Source organism: Accipiter gentilis, chromosome 7, assembly GCF_929443795.1.
Source record: "Accipiter gentilis chromosome 7, bAccGen1.1, whole genome shotgun sequence".
Classification (NCBI taxonomy): domain Eukaryota; kingdom Metazoa; phylum Chordata; class Aves; order Accipitriformes; family Accipitridae; genus Astur; species Astur gentilis.
In genome coordinates this window covers 39,341,818-39,361,390 of record NC_064886.1, presented here as the reverse complement: position 1 = coordinate 39,361,390, position 19,573 = coordinate 39,341,818, and the positions used below count along the sequence as shown (strand labels likewise).

General features: G+C 38.6%; 1 protein-coding gene across 3 annotated transcripts in view; it reads right to left on the bottom strand.

The window, feature by feature from the left end:
* PLCG2 (phospholipase C gamma 2) overlaps positions 1-19,573 on the bottom strand; it is a 70,900-nt gene that overhangs the window by 36,927 nt on the left and 14,400 nt on the right. Inside the window, exons 1-8 of one of the 3 annotated variants that reach the window (XM_049804834.1) lie at positions 12,795-14,418; positions 12,242-12,382; positions 9,521-9,614; positions 7,963-8,010; positions 3,666-3,750; positions 2,832-2,915; positions 1,342-1,385; positions 102-174 (exon numbers count right to left, since the gene is read on the bottom strand). In XM_049804834.1, the coding sequence (XP_049660791.1) occupies positions 102-174; positions 1,342-1,385; positions 2,832-2,915; positions 3,666-3,750; positions 7,963-8,010; positions 9,521-9,614; positions 12,242-12,374 (561 nt within the window). In that variant the 5' untranslated portion in view covers positions 12,375-12,382; positions 12,795-14,418. Of the gene's footprint in view, positions 1-101; positions 175-1,341; positions 1,386-2,831; positions 2,916-3,665; positions 3,751-4,226; positions 4,474-7,962; positions 8,011-9,520; positions 9,615-12,241; positions 12,383-12,794; positions 14,419-19,573 lie in introns of those variants that run through there. The other 2 variants (XM_049804833.1, XM_049804835.1) reach the window with 2 other exon arrangements.

Genomic DNA, 19,573 nt, shown 5'->3' with positions numbered 1-19,573 from the left:
TCAATCATATTCTATGACACATCACTTTTCTTTTTAATGAGCATAGAATTCTGTGAGACAACCTCAAGAAAAAGAACTCAGAATTTCTGCAACCTTCCCACCTGCTGCTCATGTAGCAGGAATCTCTGAAAGTCATGGAGATGAACTGCTGAAGCGTCTGGACGGTCAGTATTTCTTAAAAAAAAGAAAGGGAAAGTGAAGATAAAGAAATAGGAGAGCAAGTGTCACCAGATATTATAGCAGAAAATGACATGGATTTGTATCTTGGATTTACAGTATAAATGTGCTGCCACTACCAAGAAACGTTTTATAACTTCAATGGAATTTAGATTAGGCTTGTAATACTGTATTATCTAATTAATGTACTTTGATCCTTTAAATAAAGCTTCCTGGATCCCTGATGTACTTTTGATTGTGATTCATTGGGAAAAGTACCAAATCTGTGCTCATTGCTTTATAGCAAATGAGCAGCATTCACTTGACAGGGGTGGTGTTAAGTTTAGTTGAGGCATACAGAGACACTGTTCTTTTACATTATCATAGAGCCACACTTCCACAAATAACTCCTTCCATGTATTATTCAGACAATCTACTGTGATAGATCAAAACCTCCTGAAAAAAGAGGCAAGATGCAGCTGCACCAAGAAAAAGCAGCCCAACTGCTTTCTCCTTTGTAGGGCGCAAATGCCGCATCATCTGGTACCAATAAGGTATTTATAAGCTACCCACCCTTGATATTAAAAAGCAGTCTCATGAAGTTAAATTCATATGACATGATCAAGGGCTAAGGAAGTATGCAGTACATTCAGAGCAAACTTTTTCAGTAAATTCCTTAATCTGTTAGTGTAATATTCAAAACCAAGATAAACTGGTTTAATTCACAGTCAAAATGTTAGTAATGCCTGTGACCTCCTTTTTCATGCTTTACACATCTTATTTAGATTTTCAAGTTCACCAAGCAAAAGATGCAGAAACTGTCACTATCAGCACTCTGCTCAAGACTAGGCAAAACCTGTGCACCAAACCACCCTCTAGACTGAAGTTAAAATTTCTCCACCAAATCTCCTTCCATAGCTCTGTTCAGCTCTTAGGAAAATCAGAGGATAGGTGACTTTGTTTGTTCAAGTCCATACCATTTTTGTAGTCAGAAAGTAAAAAACATTTATCAAATTATATTCCAGACTTATTTCCATGGTAAGTTCACCTTTCTGAATGCAAAAAGGTGTATCATTTCACTTACTAAAGTATCAGAACAAAAAAACAGTGACGTAATTAAAAAACAATCTATAGCACTACAACTATACAGAAATGTGGAAAAATAATATAAATTAAGAGTCTCACCCAAGAATGAACACAGAGGAATCCTTTTTGAATTCATCAAGAATCTTAAAAAAAAAAACAAACACAAAAAAGGGGAAAAAGGTGAATAATAAAAGAATATGCAATTTTCTATCTAATTCCATCTAATAATGTCCATTGGTTTGGGAAGGGGAAATATACGGCTGTCTGCTCTAGGGAAGCTGCATACAAGTTGGTAAGACACATTTTTAATTAAACGCATAAGAAAAAACATACTGCCAAGGCTGGCAACACTACTTCAGGCCTTTCAGTGTGAACGCACGCAATTCTCAGGCAAAAAACTTGCTATTGATAATGCACCTTATACACACAATCAGTCAAATTTCTGGGGAGCTTTTACTGTTTGATATCCCAGAAAAACTGGAATTACATATCATCCATCACATATATTCATGTGAATATAATACCTAAATTGCTTCCAGCTTGGCACAGCATAGTTACAGATCACAGGAAACTTATCAACTGACACAAAGCAGTTATTGAGCAAACTGAGGAGTTTCTTTGAAATGATCCATGAGGGGCGATAACAAGAGTTTAAGAAGTCAGATAGCCTCCTTATTCTGTGTTTTACTCTTCGGCTTTCTGCTCAAGCTAATTAACTAGACTTTCACCACCAAAACTAAAACCCTGTCAGTAGATGGAGATTCTTTATTACTTCACAATAATTTCACCATCACTTTTAAACAGCATAAGAAGGCTCCATTGCCAAAAGAAACAGCACTGACTGACTATCAAAGCTTCTATTTTAGCAACTGCAAGTTGAATCAACAATAAGCATGTCATCAAAGACATGCAACTTATTTCAAATTACGTGTTTTCACACAGTTTTAAAGGGTTCCTAACTTTCAGAGTCACTAAATGTATGCAGTTTCCACCAGCTTCATGAATCTGTGCAATGAATACATGGAAACAGTAGTCAGGCAGCTGCCCATATAAATTAGCTAAAAGGTAATTCCACTGCATTCATGCCTCCCAAGGACTGTCTGACACATGTCTTGTAGTGGAATCACCACTGGTAATCTCCAAGCATGAGAGACCATGAGAACAATAACTGTTATTTGATGCTCAGGATACATCCTTGTGATTTACAGAATGTTCTTAGCAATTAAAGATTAATACATGGAAAAACCTTGCTCCTATCACTAAAAAGATCAGTCAAGCCTAATGAAAAGACATTCTACAGCCTGGACAAACTCACAAGAAAAGTTCTTCCTAGGAACCCCATTATATCTATGCACATCTCTACTACCAACACACAAGCAGCAACATTAATGACTTATTCATCTTCTTAAGCCAATTGCTGATGGTAACTGTCATCTACACATCAAATACAGTACCATACCCTTTTTCTGTTACTAGAATGAGGAAAAAAGAAAATTAGTAACAAACAGAAACAAAAAAATAATCAGCATTCACTCTTTATTCTGATCAAGCAATTTAACAGTATGAAGACTAATTATGAAAAAACTTACCGATTTCTGTTGTTCAAACATGATTTTCTTGTAGAACAAATGAAATTGTTCAAAACTAAGCTCTTCCTTGTGAGCGCCTATTTCCTACAATAGAAAGTAGCAATTTAGAATTCCCTGAACTGCATTTGCACAGCAAACGAGTTACTCCAACTGCCACCCTCTCAAGCATTCTGTTCTACCCCAACTTCATTTGTTTTAACCACTTGGAATTTTGAAAATTTATTTATTTAAGAATACAAACAAGTAAATAGGTTCTTGGTTTGTGACATAGTGGTCCTAGTCCACATCTTTGGCCTTGCATTTTGTTAACTGACTCCATTTCCACTATGTTACTGAGAGTGAAGTAGTGCCTCATTTAGTCATTGTTAGCTGGAGGAACAGAAGCAAGAATGTATGCTTTAAGGGTGGAGAGTTGGAAAGCAGGAAAAGGTGGGGATATTTAAAATTCCTGTAGGAATGGAAATGACCTTCAGAAGTTATTAATGTTAGCACAAGCTGGCATGAAGAGGTTATTACTTGATCATATTGCAAAAAAAAAAAAATCCTTTTTTCTTATATATTATCTTAAAGATAAAACAGTTTCCTAAGCACTTGCGCAGTGTCAGCACTGGAGCTCAAAACCCAATGTTGGCTTTGGTCAACCATACAATGAAGGGAAGGAACATTTATGTCTATATATTCTTACAGCCTTAGATACAGGCAAAGCCAAGCTGAGAATTAACCAATATAATTTATTTAACTGTACATGGTAAGAAGCAAAAATATAGGCAGTATCCTGAAAAGAAATAAGAACACCTAACAGATAATACCAAACTTAAGTTATCAGGTAATTACCGCAAATTTATCCTTCAAGAACTTCATGCTGCTCACTTTGAAGTTTACTTGGGGAAGGACGGTTTTCAGCTCTCTAAGACTGATACTGGGAAAAAAAAAGAAGGAAAAAAAACCCAAGATAGCAAAAACTCTGTGGTTCTGCTATATCTAGTCAGCTACTAATATATTTTCCATCAACACAAAAATGTGACTATTGAAACATTTTGGGAAGGGCTCATCTCACATAACTGTAAACTTCTATAAACCTAACACCTACATGTGAACAAGCTAGACATGCTTCCTAGTTAGTGGGGAGAAATAGACATTTCAACTAATTTGGGCATCCATATTAGGATGAAAAGAACCATGCTGCAGAGACACCCATTTCTCTCCATCAACAATTAATCAGATCTAGACAATCAGATCAAATGTAGATGTTTATACATGGTCAAATGAACTGCAGCCTTTCTTCCTTTGTTCCAGTCCCACTGAAACTAGAATATAGACACAGAAAATATTATACAAAGGACATACCAAACAGATGAGCAGAAACAGAAAATAAAAAGCTCCCGTTTTCATTACCATTATAACCTTTTTCTCGAGCTGTTATTCACTTGGATGGTAAAATTGATTTGCAGCAGCAAGACTGTCCCCTTCTGCAACATCTGAACATGACCTCATCCTCCTCTCACAACCAAGTCTTCCCAGAGAGGATTGCCTCCCAGATCCATTTACAGAGACCTGCTGACCCTTTTTACAGAGTTTCAGCATGTCCGGTGATATACCAGCAACAGTTCAAAAAACAAAGTTTTCCAGGTAACAGCAAGACCTTTCAAGTAAGACATATTTATTTCAGATTTTAAGCAACACAGTGCTTACATACACCAACTATTTAAGCAATACTTATATACACAACTAAATTTATTAATCACTGCAATGCTTTCTGGACACAAATACTTTGTGGCCATACATCAAGTCATGTATGATGTATACATCAAAATTCTTTTGCTGAAGGAAGATCTTGTATTAGAAAAACCTCTGAATAGCTTATTTCGAAAACCTCAATTTCCTTCACATCTTCCAGTTTTCTCATCAACCTCAGATTTTATTCCAGAGTCCTAGGTGCTGCTGTCATAGCATCCTTCACTGCAAGCTCAGAGCAGCTCACAATATTTACTATACTTATCATCAAAACAGAAATAGGAAGTAAGGGAATGCTACTATAACTCCTGTATGAACAGATAGACAGGCAATTTCTAAAAGAGCTGGGTGTCCAAATGCTTAAATGTGCCATAGGTACGGGTGAGCCAATGTAAAGCTCACTACTGTTACAAGAAGCGATCCCAACTCCTCTCCTTGTGCCCCACTCTGTTCTCCTGTTGCTATGGTCCCACTGCTTCCATAGGCCAGCTGTGACGATCAAACCTTCCGCCAACCTGATTCAACTTGCTAGGCAAGCAGAAAACTATGTGGCTGAGAAAAAGCAAGAACACGTTTTCCACTGGCTTGACGAAGTCACCCAGCTAACCTCATGCCCAGGTCAGTGTCACAGACAGAGTAAGGAAAAGGGGCTGGAGTGCCCGATTACCAGCATGTAGAGATGGTAGAGGAAAAGAAAAGAGTGAGACTTCATCCATCAGCAGCACCAAGCCAGTACACCAACTCAGCTGTCTCCTGTAGCCCCATTTCAGTCACCTGCTCTTCAACTTGTCTTTGGATAGCAAAGAATGGAAATTAGGTCACATGTTCTAGGACAGAGTCTCAAACTCCGGGTATTCTGGGTAGGCACTGACATGAGGTCTCGACAAGAAAGACACAGCATTACAGTGGGACACGTGAAGGGAACAGGGACAAGTCCTAGAGTGGAAGATGAGAGGAATCTATGGCAGCAAAAGGAAGCAGGGAAGAGTCAAGAGAACGCAGGCACAAGATCCGTGGTTCCTACTGCCAATGCCCACAAAACTAATACAACACCAACAGTACCCAAGAAAACAAGACTAAGGTACTCTGTCTTGACCTACAGTGCAATTCATAAGCCATTAACTCTCTGCAAAGACAGGGTCAGAACAGAGTCACTGGAAAGCAACAAAAACAATTAGCACCTAGAAGAAAGTAACACTTCTATTCTACAGTGTCCATACAAGTAGCTACCCTGTGAGATATTCTCATCTCCATTGTGTAGAGAGGGAAAGAGGCAAAGCCAAAGGCAAAGAAGGAACTTAGCCAAAGCCAGATTAGAACTCAGGAAATTCCTGGCTTTCCACCTTGTCGCCAGACCTCTGGAAAAAAAAACTACTTTTAGAAGCAAGAACGAGCACTCCATTTGTACCCTAAACACCAAGCACAAGCAATTTCCTCCGGCCAGACAAGTGCAAGCCAAAACAAAGAGCTGGGACTTCATTACCACTGGAAAAAACTCAGCCTGTGAAACAGGACTTGCCTGGAAGCCTAACCTTTACAATTAACCTCCCTAGAAACTGCGACACTAAACACAATGAAACTCAGTCCAAACTCCTTTCCTGAGTTTTTCTAAAAGCATGAATCATCTATCAAGAGAATGAAAAACTGCCCTCTCCACAGTGCAAGTCCCCTTGATCTTAACCAGACTGCCTCATAGTGAAAGAACCCTAAAGCAACAAATGAAATCCCTTCAGCAGACACATACCGTCAGCCACAGCTTCTCCATCCTAGCATTTGCTTTTGCTTCATGATACCTGCTAACATATCCCCATTGCAGGGCTAGTTTTTCAAAATACATCACAAGGTATAAGCGAATATCCAGTAAAGGATGGTACTTTCCCCTTCACCACTCCAGCCAGCTGCACAACGCTACAGGCTGTTGGCAGAATGGCGTTATTTCCTGCAATAACACAGTCCCATTCACACAATGAAACACCACACTTTATTTTTCTTTTAGGAAAAGGCCTAAATGAGAGGAAATGCATGTACTTTCCTACACTGAATTACAGCTTAGAATAAAATGCATGTTCCAGACAAAGAGGAAAACCATAGTAAAGTAATAGACATGGGGGAGGAAGGGTTAACATTCTTCTCAGTGTCACATGATTTCTGGCAACTCTAAGGAGAGGTATGCAGCTGAATTAATTTAAAAAAAAATAAAGTCCTCTTTGCTGTGCAAAAGCTACAAACCCACATCACACATGGACCTGAAATGAACTACTGAAACTCAAACATACGAAGCCACACAGCACAGTGAGAGCTACAACCCATGGGACTTTTCACGTGAGAAGCACCAGGTCAGAGGTGATTATTTGGCTTTGGCCTATTCGAGTATGTGGCAAAGAGACAAGCCCATGTAGTCAGACAAATTGCTAAAAAAAAAAAAAAAAAAAAAAAAAAAAAAAAAGGATTTTGCCCTTACTCCAAACCATTAATTTGGCTTCCTTCTATATCTATCCTCAAGAGTATCTTCTGTTTCCCACTGTTAAAGTAACTGTTTCACATGGTACTACCCTATCATACCAGTAGTCGTCCTCCTCCTCCCCCCTAATATCCTCTGTTATCTCCTCTTCCTCTTAATATGCTGGTCTGTTCTCCTCATAGCTCTGACTCCTGCAGGAAAGAATTCATGTTATTGCTGGGACAACCCTATCTCTGGATATATCTGACACTGCTGCTGTGACTAGTTTCAAACTAGATACCACACATACTAGCCATGTTCAGGCCCCATCAGGGCTGAAACAAGGGAAGGTTAATTACTTAAACATCTGCCCTGGATCTTTAGCAGCCCATGTTGAACTCTGCTTATGAGCTTCACTGTTACAAATGCCCTAACAAGTTTTTAAAAGCTGCTTCTGGTCTGTTTAGAGTGTAGTCACTCCAATGCATACATGCTTCAGCAATGAAGGAAGAACTGGTGGCATAACTGCACAGGAAAGCTCACAGTGCGTTGTACAGTCCAAGCTGCTGGGCTCCAACTTGGCTATGAAAGGGTAAAGACCTTTATAAAGCAAGCAACCTAACATACCTGCACAGCTGAGCTGAATTTTTACAGTAAGACTGGAAGAAGACAACTCCCTTTTCTCATTCTGGCAGGGTAATTCCAGGCTAAAAGCAAAACTATTTATTGTTCATCATTTGCTTCCTCATTATACCACAAACACAAACATGCGTGAGTGCTATGAACATATTGTGTTTAGCAAAAGGCAAAACTGAAGTTGTTAAAGCAAGAGCAAATGCCATTTCCAGGGGTGTCATATTTCACATCTTGGACCAAGATTTATTTATTTCCATTCCATGTTAGAATCTCCAACAAAAGTTCACTAAAAACAAACTGAACAAAGAGAGAGCTTCTTACCTATTTCTTCTAGTTTGATCAACAGAATAGATCTGCTTTCTCAGCCAGCTTGTGGAAAAGTAGGAAAAAGTAAAAAAAAAAAAAAAAGGTTTAATCTAAGAATTATAAAGAAAACACAGCCAATGAAATATCAAAAGCCACACATGAAATTCAATAAAAATATTTAAAAGTCATAAGATACATCTCTTTTAATAAAGCAAAAACATTTCCAGTGCAGCATCTAAGGATTCAGCCAATTTAATAACTGTATTTGTAAATATTTACTTTTCTGCTGCTTAATACTGCATTTTAAAGCCACATAAACAACACAGGAAGCGGAAGGGCGGGCAGGACAGAAAAGAATGAGCAACCAGAAGCTGTAAAAATATAAGTCAATAAAGCAAGCCAAAACTTCAGCTAATCTAAACGAGAGTAACTCCATCAAGTCAATGATTTACGCCAGCTGAGGCTGCTGGCTCAAAGATCTGTTAGATGCACAACAATGAAAAATCAGGGGGGAGGGAGAGGAGTTTAGAGAATTTTAAAGAAAATCCTCGTTAGAGTGCATGTCAGGTTCAGGTGCACAGCAAATTACTATTAGCAGCATTAATAGTAAATATACACACATGCAATTTTGTACATCTAAAGGATGAACACAGCATATCATTATAAAGCTTATCCTCAGCCTCTGTGGGAATCACTCTGCTGCACATAGCCTGGAACCCAGTAGCACTTTGTATAGCAGCTCACTGCAATACCATAGAATAGATAAGAATATATAAGAATACTTTGTCCCCAACTGGAGCAGCAAGTAGGTAAAGACAACATCAATGTCAAAACCACAATTTGGTCAGGTAGCAAGTGACAACAGGGTATATCCTCACAACAGGTTAAGAGCACTGACCGCAAACAAAACTGTCAGCAGTGATGAAAAGCAATCAGGTACGGAGACAGCGTTAAAAGCTTGTCAACAAAACTGGCTTTCTGAGCATGAATAGTTTCACGTGCAACATCCTCAGAAGCATTAAGGGCACAGTTTCACCATCATATGGCTGTCTGCTAAAAAGTAAACTTTAAAAATGTTCATTTTCAGCCTGGCTCTTCGAGGCAGCTGATCACATGGCAACATAATGCAATCCAATACAAAGGAGAAACCACAAAAGCGCACCTCAGAATTATTGGGACACAGGGCACATGGACACCTACTAGAGCAAGCCTACTGTGATTGCGTAAGACATTTGACTTTTTCAAGAAGTCAATGCACACTTACACCAAATGTTCTTGTAATCTCATTAAGATTAACATTTTTGGTTTGGTTTTATTTTGGTATACAGAACAAGGTAAACTGCAAGTCCACGTTAGTGGATGCAGCAGAGTGCGATTCCAGAACACGGATACAGAAAAACAGACATGGAGAATTTCCACATGAGCGTTCTGTATCATACACTAGCTTGAGAGTAGTTGTTCTCAAGGTAATTGGCAGGCACCACTTGTTGCACCTTAAAAAATTTTTTCAGATTTTCCACTTTCAATTCCAAAGAAACATCAAGTCTCACAAAGTTAAAGTATGTCCACATACCTCTCTGTGATTGCAGGTGTGGGAGCACTCATGACCTCTTGATACAAGATATTCAAGCCACACAACCATTTATCAGCATCATCTTTAGAGTCAGCTGAAAAAAATAATATGCTATGAGAAACATCAGAAAAAAAGCAGCACAAAACTAAGACAACTTGTGATGTTTAGATAAACCCTACTATACAAAGCTGCTGATTAACCTTTCTCTTTGCATAGCTTCATGTTGCTAGTAGTAAAACTAATAAAAAACAGCAGAAATTTGGGGGTGGAGGGTTAATTCTGGAAGCTCTGTCAAAAAATAGCTCCTTTTAGAAGTCTACTTATCAGGGTAGGCAAGTTTCAGTATCTCAGAAGAAAGACTATGATACTACTGCTGAGTTCTTGTAGTAACGCAACTAAAATTCTTTTTCTTATCTTCTATCTCCAAAGTAGCAAAACTCCAGGGTCCTACATCTAGAGCAACTTGAAGCACACAGACAAAAGAACTCAGTGTGTTACAGCATAAAGCTAGTTCCTTATATTCCAACCAACCTACAAGAAAATTGTGAAGTACTGGCTTTTGATGGACATAACCACCTCCTGTCTGTCCTAACCATGCCTCTGAACACAGACTGTTCCAGACTAGACTTAGACAAGAGGAACAGGAAGGGAGCAATGTACAAAACTGATGTAGCTTATATAGAACACGTTTTAATACAAGTTAAAACAAGGTCTAAAATTCTTTATGCAGCTTAATACTAAAAGCCAGGTACACCTTCCTCCCAACCTTACAAATCGGTTTATCACTGTCCTGTTTTGTTTTAAATGTAGTTTGCCTTTCCATTTCCCAAACCAGAAGAGTCCTCCACATCATTTAACATGATCGCATTTGGTAATGCTTCAACCCAACAGAAGCAAGATGATGAACTGCATGCTGGGTGTAGCCTTCCCTAGGGAATACTGGTTAAGCTGAAACCAATTTTTTGGGCCTTAGATGAGATGCTACTATTACAGCCTTCAGTTGAGCAAAGTCCATTTGCTTTAGCATGCTGGTTCTGAAATTTCATGAAGGCATTCTTCAATTAAACCAGTTCTGAAAAATTATTTTCACACAGGAGCTGTAATCTGTGCAAATTCTTTTAACTGCCTTCAAAGAAAAACAGTTTCTTAAAAGATGAAGATTACATTTTATTTAAACATACTTTCAAACAATGCTTTATATCCCCAAGGATGCAGCTAGAGCCCAGCCTCAGCTCCCCACGGAAATGTTTTTCAATTAGTTACAATTTCAGAAAGAACACCCACTACCACTGCCAAACCAATTCTTCTCCCAAGACAATTCTGCCCTTTATGAGAACTACCATTCCCTTTAAGTAACAATTATTTTATATTGTTTTAAGAAACCACAACAAAGCATTTTAACAAGGAAAAGGATTTTCCCTTTAATTTAAAGTTCTATCATGTTGTTCTGCAGTTCAGCATTATCGCAACATATCTCATGGTACCAAGTGTTTTCAAAGTATTGGCAGAGGCCTGGTTTTGAGAACTGCCATGGAGGAGGGATGGGGGGGGTTGTCAGAGGAAATCAATCAGAAGTACCTGGCACAGCTGCACTTAAGCACAGCCACTAGCCAACAATGGTAAAACTTATTTAAAGTTAAAAGCCTACAAACAATGGATTAGTCACAAGTAGTCTTTAATTTCCAGTGCATCAGACCGCAAAAAAACTGTTTTTTAGTACTGCAATCTATAAGCAATTAATTCCATATTTTAAAAAAAGCTACTGTTAGCATTAAAATGCTTACAAAGCATTCCCCTTTTCTCCCATTAAGATTTTGCAATGAATTTAATGATTTAAATGGACAAGCGTGTTCATGCACAGGACAGAGAGAACTACCACTCCAAATAAATCATCTGTATGATTCTAAACCAAGCATCCATCACAAACTTCTTAGAACTGAAATTTCTTTGTAAATTTGACTAGTTAGAAACTGTATTGAGCCTGCACTGTAAGAATTTATACCCCTTTTCATTTCAGAATCTTTAGTTTTGCCACCCTGGATAATCTCACCTGAAATAAGATATGCCCCAACCCTTTCCACAGATACAACATACAATGTCCCTCTGTTTCACATGGATCTCTTAATTTTCAATTTTCCACCTTCGAATTTTATTTACAGTCCCCTAGTACTTCTTTAGAAGTATTATCAGGTGACATGCACACATATAACTCAAACTAGAACTTCATTTTTCCAAATTAGTCTGCAATTGCTCATAGGTGATAGGAAAGTTTCTGTGATACAGCTGTAGTCTAACACTTCATGGGTACTGTTTCCAGAATCATTTTGCCCAGACTAAAAATGCCAGGGCAATATTCTGGCCACACTGAAGACAACAGCAAATCCTTTGCTGACTTTAAAGAGGACAATGTCACCTCTGCTCTTCCATGTTGAAGACCTTACTAGAGATATTTAACCAGCAAAAGTCTACCTTGCTAGAAAAGATTGAGCAAATCGGAAACTACATTCACACGATACACTATTTGAAAGCAAAACATTACAAATGCAGTAGTTCACAGACACAAATGCCCAAGTAAAAGGCCTATCTCCAGATTTTAAACATCGGGTGCACTCCTGAACTGCGGAAGGCAAAACCACAGTATTCTTTGCTTTACTGTTCCATCAATGTATTTGATTTGTTCAATCGGTAAGTTTAAAGAAGAAACAAAGAAGAAAAAAGTACCTGCTAAGCTTAAGGTGTTGAGGACAAACTGGGTACCATAAAAAATAGTAAAGCAGTGTTCTTCTCTTTGTTTTGCTTTGCAACGCTCAAAGTCCTTTGAATTCTTTCCTGGGCGAATTTCTTTTATTTCCATCAGATCCACTGAAAGGAAACAACATTCAGTCAGTACAACTGTGCTTATGTTCCAGCAGAGCCTGAAACAATCATATGAACAACTCAAAGCATGCATATGTATATAAAATATATATATAAACTTAGAGATCTTTATTGGGCAAGACATGCAAATTGCACCAGCCTGCAATCCACGAATCCACAACTAAATATATTACTAACAGACAACAGTAGAGAAGGAGAAAGAAGAAGAAGAAAAATAACTTGTCAAATTTTTATCATTTCACTATCACTGATTATCCATGGACAAAGTGTATACCCATAGCCCCTTTAGGTTACAGAAGACATGATTTCACAAATGGCACTTAAGCAAGAAATTTCCAATTGCCATGACAACGTTCAGAGACAAAAAAAGAAAAGATACAACTTCTAACTTACCCACCTAAAAATTATGCATCAGATCTTAGATAGTCAGCTAACCTTGTCAGCTAGTATAGTCACTGGCACTTGTAAGAAAAATATTTAAAGAATATAAAGAGAAAATCCAGCCTAATAATTAAAATGTTTGTGAGTTTTTTCCTGGTCTACTCCAAAGAGATCTCTGTCATTTAACATAAAACTGTTTTATCACTTTCAACTTGCTGCTTTCTACAGAACACAGGTACACATTAGAGCATAGCAGAATAGGAACATGCACAAGCACACATTTTCTCAAGTCAGCTCCCTTATTATCAAACCCTTGCTACATGGCCTGCATAACTGTAGTGAGACAGCACTGAAATAGAAATATGTGCACTCTCAAGATAAGATACTTATTAGAAAACTGAGGAAGTGGTTTTGTTCTGCCTGTGGACCAGACAAATAAACAGCTCTTCCCACTTCTGGACAGTCTTGACTTACAAACTACAGGATGAAGAGTGAAGAAAAACATTTCATGTGTGCTCTTGAAATGTGTTTATCAGCCCTAGCAAGATCCAAGGAAAATAGCTGAGGGTTTCTGCCCATGCATTTAAGAGTGCCACAATATAAAAAACCCTGGTTTAAATAAGCACCTCATCAGTAACAGAAGACAGTTAATAACATAATGAAAAAGCAACTCTGCTGCCAATGGAGGGGAGCTGAACACTGGTTAAAGCTTCTGCCTCTGTAACGCTGGGTTTCTATAATGCCAATACAGAAAGGGAGGAGAGACAAGCAAGGAAGTTCATCAATAAAATCCTGATGATGAAACATTAATTCACCTTGGAATTTCTTATTCTCTGCAAAGTATCCCAGGCCAAACTTTCCACCTGATACTCCTTTCTCCCAGTCATTAAACAACTTACCTTGGAAAACCTTTGAGAGGTTAACCTGAACTAATTGTAGGACACAAGCATCTTTCTTAAACTAATTTGTCCAAGTGTAATTATCTTCAAGATAGAGCTTTTAATGTCTCAACCTCTGTGTCTCAGCCACCCTCTCAAACCATAAAAATATCTCATAAGATCTGCACACCTGATTGGCAAAGGCCCCTAAATTTAGATGCAAACTTCTAAAATAAATTCATGACATGACCATAAATGACCAGCAACCAAAAGCTCCTACTGATGACTCTGACCCCTTATCATCCAGAGTCTCACTTAGATCCCTAGCAGTGTATCCGAATATCCATCTCAGAATGCTACCATCTGAAAAAGATGATCTAAGCCCACCAATTCATGTTAATATCAACAGAGAAGAATCAGGATGCAAATGGAGAGGGAAGGAGGTTGCATGGCTGCAATAAACAGCACAGGACTGTGCACCATGCTGGCTCATTCTAATCATGGGCAAGAGCAACCCCAGTCACCTCTTCTGCCTTCCCTACACCCAACAAATTCCTGCTGAAAAACAGTTTTAACTTCAAAGTGAAGCACGCCTTTCACTTCAGACTCTATAAAGCCATGCATATGAACACCACACCACAAAGACCCCCTCAAAGTATAAACTATAAGCAGCGATAAAACAGATTTCACAACCTGCATTGCTGTTGTCATTTCAAGTGGCTCTTACCTCATACTGACCTCTGAAACAAACACACAAACTTACTCAATGTCTCCCCTCAGTTACATATACTCACTATGGTTCTTCTCCCTTGCATGACAACCTTTCAGTCTACCATCCCATTCTCCTGTGTTAACTAACGTATCTGTATATACATATAGCCACAAAGATTTTTGTATGCACAAGTAACCATATTATTGTTTCTCTGACTGGTCTTTGAAAAAGAGATTACTATACCCTAATTGCTGAACATTCAGTAAAAGGAGAAACGGTTCAGCAAGAGAACAAAATTAGAAGGAGAGAGAGAATATTTATATAAAAACCCTCAAATTCAGAATTTTACATTCCTGTATTTTTCACGCAACATATATGTCCTACAAAATTCCGGCAAGATATCATTACATTCACTTAAGTAATATATGAAACAGATGTACAAACCTCAAGTTTTATTAAACATTATTTAGATTTTTACAGAAAGACATAATACTTCCTATAGTTTCAGAAAATGAATAGAAACTACCTGCATATATTTTAATGACATTTTATGGTGTCATTTAGGATGTATTACTCTATATTACTGAAAGAAAAGCCAAGGCAGAAAGTCAATGGGGGAAAAGAGAGACATGCACAGCAAGCATAAATTTTGGTCTTGCACTAAGGTCTGCTGTCTCCCCAGGTAGTCTGGAGTCACTCAGCGCACTCCACACGATGCCCACTAAGTCCAGAATGGCTGATCCCAACTCCCAACTGAACAGGCCAGGAAAAGCTGCAACATGTTTCACACTCAGATTAGTAAATCAGCTGTACCAACTTAGCTGTTACGCAGTTACTGTGAACTTTTTATAGCACAATCTGTCACTGAACAATTAAAACGTTACTTCATGCCTGTGCCAGAACTACAAGCAAAGTGCCTTGGACACTCTGTCTTCTTACTGCTTTGAAGTACTGGAGCCTTCCTCCTTCTCAATCCCATGTGCAAATTGCAGAGCTTCACAGATATTCCTGGGGCCTGATACACCTGAAAAAAAGCACAGACCTGGACGCTTGCAGTGTCAGATCAAATCCAATACACTTGCAGGTGCGATTTCCATAGAATAGTGCAAGATTAATGCATTTCCCAAGGAAACATAAATCAAAGTATGCCCTGTAGAGAAGCTGACTCACACCCAGCAAGACAAGGAGGACACTCCCAACGCATTTGATCCCCAGCCCCAGTCTAGTGCCACTCTAAAAACCCTACAATACTAGTTTACTTTTCATCCGTTCTTTTATGTGGTTATTTCCATGGGTTAAAAGGTTCTCCTTGGCAGCCTCATCAGTCACCCTTTGATTCTGACAATTCCCTCAAGTGGCTCTTTAACAAGATCGGACTCCAAGGCACCTTCAATTACCATCTTGTTGCAGGCTCTGATCTGGACATGCAGTACTTGTGGCAGTTCAGAGCCTGAAGCTGCTAAACTTCAGCTCCTGCTGTTGTGTGTTGTTCAGCAAATCAGTTAATTCAATGGATCATTACACTACTACATAGCTACTTTCCAAAGACTGCACAAATTAATTGCTCAGTGCCTTCCAGAGCGCCTGCTAGAGCTCTTTACTGCCATAAACTTAACAATAAACTTTTGATCCTCGACATCTCTACTGATCTCCATTAAAATAACCTGGCAGTAGTGATCACATTTAGTCACACACTTACAGGTATGAATTGCTGTTACCTTTCCTTCAGTGACACTTAGAGGCAGATGGTAAAACAGAACTTGGATTCCACTACAGCAGCTATTGTACAAGATGAACAGAAGACAAGACATAAGATAAGCACAGGTAGAGAACAACGTGAACAGAACCGCAAACATTACATGGTTGTACACAACACCACTGTGCTCCTCACACAACACCACTGTCCTTCCATCCAGAAGGAGAGAAGAAACCAGCACTGCTATTCAAAGAGAGAAGTTCTGCCTCTGTCCACCCCTGTCCTCACGCAACACCCACCTCTGGTCGGGAGCACAACCATTCAGCACCCAAACAGACAACTGGGTTAGCGAATGGACCCTGCTTAAAAACAGCTGATGCCAACAGCAGAACACCTTGCGTTAGCTGGAAGTGCCCAGTAAGTTCACTGAAGGAAGGCATGTTTGCGCTGATCAGCTTCAGGCAAATCAGGTAGTTTTAGGCTGGAAAGTCAGGCAAACTGTATATACATGGGTAAGTCAAAAAACCTTAGAGGCTGTCAACCTAGCAAGGTATCCTTGACAGAAAAGTCTCGATAAGCAGTGTAAGAGTTCAACTGAGACTGGCATTATGCACTACAGAGTCTTGTAAGATAAGGCTCCTGATGCAAAGTCCAAAGTCCCCAGGACTCTCTCAGTGTCTGTAGCCACAAACAATGCTTGGATCAGAGCTCAGAGTTACGTACTCAATGAATAAGAAAAAGCCTACAGAGAGATTCAAAGGAGGCTTACAGAGTCAGAAATCAGGCCATGAGCACTATTTACTTCAGCAGGTATTTTCAGTAAGTCTCAAGAAGGCTAAAGGGAAAGTATTGGCAATGTTTCGGAGGGGAAAATAAGGGACTCTGATCACCTAAGTGCTGTGGACCGAGACATGGGGTGGGCATTCTCTCTATGAATATATTAGCATTTTCATGTGTGTATATATATAGCAACATTCTGCACTTAAGAACCAGTTTTCAGAATCCATATTTTTTTTCAACAATTTGCATTACAAAATATTCCAAAGAAGGTTTCATTTTGAAAGGCAGAAACTGTCCTCTGCAACATAGCCTATATGCAAAAGAGCTCCCAGTGAATGAAGAAAGCCTTTAGTATCCTTTTGCAAATGTACTTCACGGTGGTTAGTGAGAACAATGGCTTTGTTCTCACTTTTGCAAAATTAAAGATTAACTATACAAGGTGTGTCCTAGCAGCCTGTTTTATTCAGAGCAGCGCTGAAATGTAGATCTTGGACAACTAGAGGGAACAAGGTGAGGCTTCTCTCAGGGAAGGACAAAGTCACATGAAAGCAGAAATCTCCTGCAGCATGACAGTACCGATGTGGCATGGAAAGTAATTCAGCTCATACAAACAGCAAAAATTTAGTGAGACATTCAGGGGCCCAGGGAAGTCATTACAGGTAAACCACAAAATTATCTGAAAACTCAGTTACAAGGACGGAACATGAGAAATGGCGCAGTTCATCTTGAGAAAGCGAACATGACTACCTTTCCAAGGGGTCCTCCGGGGATTTAGCTGTGTGACTGACGTAAGCTTTAGAGAAGTGCGCATTTTAAACCCACAGATTTTTAAGTAATCAGGTCACACAGAGCTGTCGTGTACAGTAACAACAAATTACCATTAAATTAATAACTTCTCCCTGGACTGCTCAGTAGAGCAACAACATACAGCCCTTCCCAGTTTGAGCTCTGAATTCAAGGGCCCATACATCTCAAGTGGCTATTGGTTTCATATTAAAAATTAAAAGGCACCTTCACAAAATGAGATAAAAATAGGGTAAAATTTACATATGTGTCCATAAAAGTTTACATTCTACTCCATGCAACAAAACAAAACAAGAATGTTGCCATGTAAAACTTTGACTTTGGGGAAAGCGTACTGGGGTACCTACATCTCGCACTCACTTTGATCAATCACATTAGGGGTACTCAGGTCTATGAAGTTCATTCCATCCCCATTTTGCTGGCTAGCCATGACAGGAAGTCTGGTCAGTGTAAGTTAGCATCAAACACTGCAGAACTGAGCTGCTAAAGGGAAGAAATTACTTGAGAACAGCTAAAGGCACATTTGTTTTTTTCATTTGACCACAGAAACCAAGCTCTAAATACTCAGCTGAAGACTTACACCAAGATCCCCTGGGTAACAACTGAAACACAGCAATTTCAAAACTCAAAAAAGGTGGATTTTAATGTTCCTTTGAAAGGATACTCCGCAAAGAGCAAGAAGTGGATTCACTTTTGCAGTGACATACTGTTTTTTAACAGTATCCAGAATACAGAAAGAAAATGACAGAATATGGACTTGAGGTTTTCAATGTGACTTAAGTTTACTTATTACTTTATGTCTGAAAAAGTAAGGAAATTCAGGCAGAAAGAAGTTCTGCAAGTAGTAAAAAAAAAAAAGTCACTAATAGAAACTAGCAAGGTAAACTCTAACATTCAAGCCAAAAGACGCACTCATTTCACACTCCTCAGCAGAATATGTAGATACTCATCACTTCTCCCAGAAAGGTACAGATGCTGTAAATGTTTATAACATCTTCTCCAAAGGGAGAAAAAAGTAAGTTTTCCACCACAGAGGAAGTTCACATTGGCATTAACAATTCTACTAATTAAATGACTTAGCTATTTAACCTATGGAGAAAAAAAATTCCCCATCTATGTTTAAGAATGTAAGCCACTTGCATAAATGGCCTCTTAGGTATTAGTTTTTTAAGTTTCCCAAAGTATCTGACAGCCAAAAGGATGCACGTTTTAAAAGCAAAATTGGTGAAATTTAATTTCAGGGAAAACATGCTGCAGGAACAAATTCACAAAATACAACAGTAAAGATTAAAAAAAAACCCAACCCTTGTTAGCTAGAACAGCAGCACCTGTGGCAACATACATAAGACTGCCTTTACATTAAATTATACATACCTGCATTTCACCTTACCCTGTAAATTGTATATGGCCTGATCTGGTCCTGTTATCTACATGACTGTATTACAGATGCACTGCTTCTCCAGTGAGTTTTGATCACTAAATATCCAGGTGCAACACTCTGCAGAAACTAATGATTTCTGCTTGGCAATGTAAGACAATTTGAAAACACAAACACAGTGCAATCTTGCAGATCGAGAAAAAACAGAGCAGCTCCCACAGGTTCTAATTCTACATATAACCTGAATTTACTTAGTTCTTTGTTTCCATTCAATCCCTTTCTTAATATACCTGTGAAACATGAAAATTCAACCTGGTTTAATTTTATTTTTTTTTAAATAATATTCTAGAGAACAAATTCTGTAAAATCTCCTCTTTTCAGCAGGAAGAAAATCTCAAGTGAACTTAATCTTTGATAATTCCTTTTCACAGGTTAGATGAAAGATCAGTAACACTAAATGAATTTGAGATGGCAAATGTATTTAAAAAAAGCGGGCCACAGTCATTTTGTTCTACAAACTGGAAAAAATATTACAGAAAAAACAGGA